Here is an 8,237-nt window from a genome sequence, read left to right as displayed (position 1 = left end):
GAAAGTAGGCTGGAGCGCTGACCCTGCTTGAGTGTCCTTATTCCATGCAGACGGCTCACCTCGGGGGCTCCAGCCAATTAGAACATAAGAACATAAATAAAGGAAGCTGCAAGTCTACTTTACTTCATCCTTTCACCCTAACTACATCTTCCTTAACTATACTAGCTAAACTCTCTTTCAACCCAACTGTCTATCCCCACAAAAAAAAAAAAAAAAAAAAGCTGCAAGACCAGAAGCGACCAGGCTTGCACGTGGCAGTCCCTGTATGAAATATACCTACCTATTTCCGCCTATCATCCTCATCCATAAACTCGTTCAAACCTTCTCTTAAAGCTCCCTTATGCCCCAGCACTAACAACATGATTAATGAGTCCGTTCCTTTCATTTCCCACTCGTCCACGCCTGACCCAGACACCCAAAGAGGCAGATGATGTGGAAATGCTGTCAGATGTATGTACTTGCACAAGACTTTCTTCTTTCTCTCACCCCTATTCTGTCCACATCTCTAATGCAAGAGTTAACCAGTATTCTTAATCGCTCTGGAAGTCCCTGCCTGCTTCTGTATTTCCACCTTCCTATGACCTGAATTCATTCAAGAGGGAGGTTTCAAGACACTTATTCATCAATTTTTTTTTTTTATTACTGCTTTGACCCTTTTATGGGACTGGCATTTCAGTGGGCATTTTTTTTATTGGATTTTTGTTGCCCTTGGCCAGTGTCCTTCCTACACTCCTTCCTCATCACCTGGCCTGAGAATATAGGGGACGAGGACACAAGGGTTGGTGCAGGAGCCATCAGGGCCACACGAGGCAGTCCCTGTATGATACACACCTCCTGTTACCCCCATCATCACCATCTATTAATTTGCTTAACATTTAACAGCTCTCTAATGACTCACCACTAATGCCCTGATTACTGAGGTCCCGTTCCAATTATCCACCACTCTTTTTCAGAACCAATTCTTTCCTATCTCTTCTTGAAATCTAACTTTTTCAAGCTTGGACACATTATTTCTTGTTCTACTCCAGTAATTGAGGCTGGAGATTTGCTTACGTCACCTTTGTCATGTCCCCCTATACCACTGCAAGACCTCCATCACGTCCCCTCTTCACCCACGCCTCTCTAAGGAATGTAGATCTTAAAGCATCAGTCTGTTCGATAAGAGAGGTGAAGAAAGGTGTTTACCGTAGAGAGAGAGAGAGAGAGAGAGAGAGAGAGAGAGAGAGAGAGAGAGAGAGAGAGAGAGAGTACTGATAAACTTCTCTCTCTAACGTTATTTTTTTATTTATTCTTTTTTATTTGAGAGACGAGAAATAAAACAGGCATCTCGGAAGACCAGACTGTTAAGTAGGTGGTGGTGGTGGTTGGAGGAGGAGGAGGAGGAGGAGGAGGAGGAGGAGGAGGAGGAGGAGGAGGAGGAGGAGGACTATTCATAATGTTAATATTTGCAATCTCTCTCTCTCTCTCTCTCTCTCTCTCTCTCTCTCTCTCTCTCTCTCTCTCTCTCTCTCTCTCTCTCTCTCTCTCCAATCAATAGCTCATAAAGAGAGAGAGAGAGAGAGAGAGAGAGAGAGAGAGAGAGAGAGAGAGAGAGAGAGAGAGAGAATCACTATCAACTTTTTAATCACCATCTTTCCACTCCCCCTCTTCTCCTTTTCTTCACAACCATTCTCTTTCTATCTCTACAAGGACGCCCGGTGATTCTCCACACACACACACACACACACACACACACACACACACACACACACACACACACACACACACACACACACCACCCTGTAACCCCCATTATCGGTACCCCTGCAGCCATTCACCTCCAAGCCTCCCATCTGTCGTATCATAATTATCCTTTCCGCCAGTCACCCCACACACAGCCATATCAATCGTAACACATTAAATAGCGCTATACTCTTCCACGTGCTTAATTTTTCAGTCTATCTAAGTCCACCATCATTACCTTCAATTTTCTCTCACTTCCCCAGTAGGTAAACGGGCAGGCAACTTTGTCAAGGACCTTTCACGCAAGCACTCTATCATTTCTGGCATTAAAAGTGGCATTTCTTCTAATCTTCCCTTGCTATGTGACTGACAGCCCTTTCCCTCCGCTTATCCTTGGTGGCGTAAGTATGTTAAACGCTGCTATTCTCTTACTGGTTCACCTATTAGTACATATCACTGATGAGGGAGACCGGAATGTGCTTGGCTAAAAGGAAGGGTATGTACAGTCGAGGCCATATCTAAGTTAACAGGTACTGAGAACGTCATGACCTCTGGGTGATGCAATGATGGTATGGACGACAGACTCACCCCAGAGGACACAACATACTAGTCATGGAATACTGGCAGATAAGAAGAGGTAGATTGTATACGAAGTTACGTGAGGAGACGGGGGCTCTGGTTGAATGGGAGAAGGAGTTTGCAAGTCATGGAATACTGGCGGATGTGAAGACCTATATTATACACCCAGTTACGTGTAGGGACGGAGGTTCTGGCTGAATGGGAAGGGGCGTGGAAGTTGCACCTGGTCCCTCACACCTGGTGCACGTGACGTTTGCAAACACTTACGTAATGTGTTAGGAGTGAATCATGTGTTTATTGTGATAGAGAGATAGATAGATAGATAGATGGACAGAGAGAGAGAGAGAGAGAGAGAGACCGAATGACAAACAAAATTAAGATACGTTCACATCTACAGAGAAATAAGGTCCATTTGTACTGTTATCTTACTCATAGATAACCGGAGGAATTTGTTTACCTGTCCCTGAATGATAACAGCCGGAGAGATTAGATAAGGAAGGGGAGGCATGAGTCAGGTATTAAGATCATCATATAGTTTCGCCAAGGTAACAAGTCCCCACAAAACTGACAAACTCATTGCTGATTTGTCACGAATCAATGTAACCTTTTCACTGTGACACCAAGCAATTTAGAGCACCAGAAGCGATGCGTGAAGTCTTTACAAGCATCGACAAGAAAATCACTGCAATTTCCTCCCTCCCCCCGCTCCGTTCAAAGCTTCGGTGTGGCTGTAAGACAAGTAAAGGTGCACCAAGAGGGACTGGAGGCAGGGAAACATGAAAAATTTTACTAAGTGACAGTCAGAAGGTAACAGAATATATAACGATAGGCCTAATCAACGACAGAGGAAATTAGGTCACCAAAAAAAATAAATAAACAAAAACATATCAACCCTGCATATAAACACTAAAAAAATAAATACATAAAACCTAAATAAGTAGAGCAGTCACCGGAAGACCCCTAGACATCAGCGCACACCAGTCCTAACGAGAACTATCCTTCATAGCTCCGGCCTGTAATCAACTTACCGCAGGAGTTTTGAAAGATCACAGATAACCAACCAGCTTCACAAGAGTACTTCTCCTGTAGTAATATCGTTAATCTGTCAATACAACCGTAGGGACACTTAATAACCTGTGTCACTTCAACTAGAGCCTTTTGAGTGTAGTGAGGTTCCGGCGCAGAGGCGGTTCAGAATATGGTGAAAAGATCGGAGGAAGGAAAGGGAGGCCGCCCGTCCCTACCTGAGGATAATTGTTACGTCCTCCCAGCCAGCCTCACCTGCTCAAAATTCTCCCTTTGTTCCTCTTTCTTCCCCCTTGCTTCACTCATGTCAGGGTGGGCCTCTCTCTCTCTCTCTCTCTCTCTCTCTCTCTCTCTCTCTCTCTCTCTCTCTCTACTCTTCCTTGGCTTTTGGTATTGAATAGCAAAGGGCAAAAGGAAATTCAGGAGAGAGAGAGAGAGAGAGAGAGAGAGAGAGAGAGAGAGAGAGAGAGAGAGAGAGAGAGAGAGATTCTAACTCTACATGGAGATTACACACACACACACACACACACACACACACACACACACACACACACACACACAAACACACACACACACACACACACACACACACACACACACACACACACACACACACACACACACACACACATTGAAGCTGATGTATCACGTAATTTCACCTTCTCTCTCCTCCACTGTTACTCCCCGTTACTCTCTCCCCTTCACTCAACCCCCTCAACCCCCTCTTATGCTCACTGTAACCCTTTTTAACAGCTGGATGACTCTTACGTAATCCCCAATGTCCGTTTGCCCATCCTCCTGCCTCGACTCACCTGGTAACTTGCTGGGAAACACAAAGGCAAGTGGCAGTCACGAATATATGAATGAATGATGAATGAATGAAGATGTATTAGGAATGGTGTATTTGTCTTAATGCTCAGTGGTAAATGATTTTGTTGATGCGAGTTGACAGGGGAAGGTGACAATGGAGGAGAGTGCAAGGAGCCAGCTGGACTACACTGGGCACCTCCTGTCCTTTACAGACGTCTTCATTCTTGCGTTCGTATGTCAACTGGTGTCAACGAAACAAAACATTTACCACTCAAACTCTCGTGGCAATGTTTATAAAGATGCATGCAACTCTCTAATGCAAGAATCCATTGTCACTCTCCTCTTACCCATCCACCCAATCCTGTCATTCCTTCTCATTCACCTCTCAGCCACCGAGATCTGCTCTCCCGCCCACCCACCACCACGCGGGCAACAGACACGTGACCCAGGATGAGACAAGGCCTTGGATGTGGCGGCCAAATCAAGGTCGTTCCCCTGTAGCCAATGGGGAGCGGCGGCGTGGTCCCCAGTGAGGACTCCAGCGAGGCGAGAGTTGTCAGGTAACTTGTTTTCCCGTCCACACTGGTGGCCTGAGGGTGGCTGTCCGCCTGAACACTGGTGTACCACTGAGCAAAGCAGTGTTTTACTACTGTACTGTGCCTTCACCGCCGAGGACAGGCGGCGGCTTGCCTGGAAGCATGTTTGAGGCGAGATGGTGGAGCCGCTTTGCTTTTGTAAAAAGTACTGTCAATGACCTTCCCTCGGCCTTGAGTGTGGGGAATCCAGTGACTGCCCATAACTTTTCCTTTTGTTGGTGTGGAGGACACACAGTCAGCCTTGCGTCTGCAGCACAGGCCACACACAACCTGCCCCCCTTCCTGTGTAGTCCCGATCAACACCCAGTCGCCCCTCCACGCAATAGTCTTCCATACGGTCCTGCGAGGACTCCACACGGACCACGACCCATGGGTCATCACCACAATGATGCAGGCTGATCCCAACATCGCCCATGAATGAAGCAAAGCGGCCTGCCGGCTGCAGGCTGTGCAACAGGCAGGCGGGCTGGAGCGAGCGAGCGAGCGGGCGGGCGGGCGGGCAGACGGCTGAACATCAGGGAGCACCACTGTAATCCATCGACTCGCCGCAGAGAGCGAGCTGGCAACAGCGCGAGCCCGCGCGGGTGGCGGCGAGCAGCGGCAGTCACGTTCCCCGCCAGCCCCCACCACCACTACCAGCAGCAGCAGCAGCTAGCACGGTGCGAGCCGCTGTCATGGATATCGAGCAGCTTATCGACGAGGTTTCCCACACCCCTGCTATATGGGACTCCTCAGACACGAAGCACAGCGACAGAGTGTTCATCGCCCGCCAGTGGAAGAGGATCGGCGGCAAGCTGGGAGTGAGCGGTGAGTCACCCCCCCCCCCTCTCCTCTTCCTCTCTCAGCATTCATTGGGTGCAACGGCACACCACGTCCTGCTGACCCGGCTGCGGTGTTGTTCATGTCAGTGAAAGATGTGTGCATGTCATCCCATGCTGGGTCATCAAGTGCCAGGGGGTCAGCCACACAGGCGGCAGTCACCTCGTCACGCTGCATGCGGCCGGGGAGTGGCGCAGCTCGCACTGGCTGTGGCGGGCGGCTCAGCCAGTGGGCGACGCTGGGTGTGCCGCCTGGGGTGCCACACTGCTCAACACGGGAGCGAAGAATGTCTTGAATTACTGCCACTTTCCTTCACTAGCGAGAGAAGCGGTGTGTCAGAGTCCCGACACACAAAGGAAATAATCAACAGCCTTTGTAACAACAATGTAGAAGACAACACTGTTGCTCTTGTTTGATTTACATTTAATTGTTACTGGCATGCAAGTTGAGAGACGCTCCGTGTTGGTTGGTCTCACAAGGAGGTGAGCTTGATTACTTCACGTGTGTGTTTGTAGTGATGCCACACGCTTGTCCCGTGAGGCAAGGAAGGTGGCAGTAGTTCAGGCCGCTCCAGGGGTGTCGTGCGAGGCACCACTGCATACCAGGGGGCGAACAAACATTTGGAAGACTTTCTTTCTTTACAGATGAGGCGGCGAAGAAGAAATTCAAGAACCTCCGCGACCAGTTCAGACTGGAGCTGAAGAAAGTCCCGGAAGGAAGGGCTGGGGACCCCACCCTGGCAGCGGAGGAGTACCTCAGCTCGTGGCCTTGGTTCAGACTCATGTTCTTCATCAAGGACAAGATCACCAGGAGGATGACCAACAACACCATGCCGGCCATCACCATCAAGAGGAGCAACGACGAGATGGAGGCCACGGAGTACGAGGCGTATGACGAGAACAACTACGCCTCACAGGACGACAGACTCAACTCTTCCTTCAGCGACATCACCAGGCCCAGCTGTCCCAAGAGGCTGAGGGAGAGCATCCCGCACGCTGACTACCTCGCCATAGAGAGCCAGCGGCTGGAGCTGCTCAAGAGACAGTCTGACGATGAGAGAGACAGTGACAGAATGTTTCTCCTGAGCCTGCTGCCCGCCATCAAGACTCTGGAGCCTCGCCGCTCACATCTGTTCCGCCTGAAGGTGCATCATCTTCTGTACGACGCCCGCTACTCGCCACACTTCGAAGAACAATAAACTTACTCACGATGGTACATTATTTTGCTTCCCTAGTCCTGTGTATAGCAACACCTGTACTACCATCTCTCTCTCTCTCTCTCTCTCTCTCTCTCTCTCTCTCTCTCTCTCTGGCTGGCTGGCTGGCTCACGCTCTCAGTCTCGCCGCCTTTCTCTCTCTCTCTCTCTCTCTCTCTCTCTCTCTCTCTCTCTCTCTCTCTCTCTCTCTCTCTCTCTCTCTGTGTGTGTGTGTGTCACACATGGTTTTGCTATTATAATTCTGAACATCTGTTATTAATGAGAGAGAGAGAGAGAGAGGTGGGGAGGGGACACACTGACGCACGGCAAGGGATGGAGCGGTTGTGGGTGGGGCTTGACAGGAACACAACAGCTTCGTCAGGTATACACAGCTGGAGGCAACAAGGAGGGTAGGTGAGGTGGGCTGGGCCTTTAACCAGTCACAGAAACAGCCTCGTCAGACAGGGGGCGATACAAGGCGCTATTCATACAAAGCAGAAGTGGCACAGATTTTACTGCAGGAGACTTGATATAGGTATTCTGCTGGTAATAAATGCTGGAGGCTACCTCAGGGCAATATCTCCTGTAAAAAGGGGAGTTCACTAGAAAAATAACTTGTTTCGTATATACATTACCTGTTTCCAAGGGCGTCTCCCTGAAAAAAAAAAAGGAAAAAATACATAAAATAATGAATAAAACATATAAAATAGATAAATGCATAAATAAAGCAAATTTCAAAACATTTCTTCTCTACCAAATTGCATCAACAAGAATACACAAACTCGAGGCAGGAGACGAGTTTCTGTACAAGGGAGATGTAAGGGAAGCTTGCAGCCTATCGTTGATGTCAAGGTTTTAGCGGGAAAGGCGCCATCAGCTTTGAATGTTCCTCTGTTCTCAGGCCGCAGCTCTGGCGGGGAGCGGGGAGCGTATCCATGGCAACGCTGCCCGCCACCGCCACCACACACAGAGAGAGAGAGAGAGAGAGACGCTTATTCAGTGTTACATATTTGTGAATAAGTGACTGATCCCGAGAGGAGATGCTGACGAGGAAGTCTAGAAATGAAGTATGCACGGTGTGGTTCATATTGGCACGTATCACCAAATGGAGGAAGTGCTGTGATAAAGAGTTCAGCGAGATCATCCAGAGAGAGAGAGAGAGAGACGCGGAAGGAAGTGTGGGAGTGAGGGAGGCAGGGGGAGGCGGGGGGGAAATGACCTGTGGACTGACAAGGCCGTCTAGCCCGTCCCCTGCTGCTGTGACCCGCCAGTCGCCACTTCCTGTGTTGACAACAGAGTCACTGACACCAACGCATGACAACACAACACTGCCCATCACTGAGGTGTTTATATATAGCCATTATTGTATCAAAATAAGACTTGTACACCTAAAGCACTATATAACAAGAACAACAATGATAATGTTACTTGCATCACGCTCACATTATCAGGAAGTCTGGCAAATAATGGTATCTCAGTACAAACATAAC

The 8,237-nt window shown here is 48.8% G+C and overlaps 1 protein-coding gene across 2 annotated transcripts; it reads left to right on the top strand.

Moving 5' to 3' along the window:
* The first annotated feature begins 4,744 nt into the window (after positions 1 to 4,744).
* On the top strand, positions 4,745 to 6,763 carry LOC135094858 (uncharacterized). Of its 2 annotated transcripts, none has more exons than XM_063995309.1 (2): positions 4,745 to 5,540; positions 6,197 to 6,763. In XM_063995309.1, exons 1-2 carry the CDS (start codon positions 5,408 to 5,410, stop codon positions 6,748 to 6,750), a joined length of 687 nt encoding a protein of 228 aa, XP_063851379.1. In that variant the 5' UTR covers positions 4,745 to 5,407; the 3' UTR covers positions 6,751 to 6,763. The 2 variants fall into 2 exon arrangements, with proteins under 2 accessions (XP_063851379.1, XP_063851378.1); XM_063995308.1 differs by lacking the exon at positions 4,745 to 5,540 and adding an exon at positions 5,564 to 5,882.
* Positions 6,764 to 8,237: the final 1,474 nt, after the last annotated feature.

Source organism: Scylla paramamosain, chromosome 47, assembly GCF_035594125.1.
Source record: "Scylla paramamosain isolate STU-SP2022 chromosome 47, ASM3559412v1, whole genome shotgun sequence".
Taxonomy (NCBI): Eukaryota; Metazoa; Arthropoda; class Malacostraca; order Decapoda; family Portunidae; genus Scylla; species Scylla paramamosain.
This window is presented reverse-complemented; position numbering and strand designations above follow the sequence as displayed.

Bases quoted from the DNA above. Each gene is read 5' to 3' on its own strand.
- LOC135094858 (XM_063995308.1), top strand. From the start codon at position 5,648: ATGTGTGCATGTCATCCCATGCTGGGTCATCAAGTGCCAGGGGGTCAG. The intron at 5,883-6,196 runs GTGTGTCAGAGT...CTTTCTTTACAG, and splicing joins CTTCACTAGCGAGAGAAGCG to ATGAGGCGGCGAAGAAGAAA.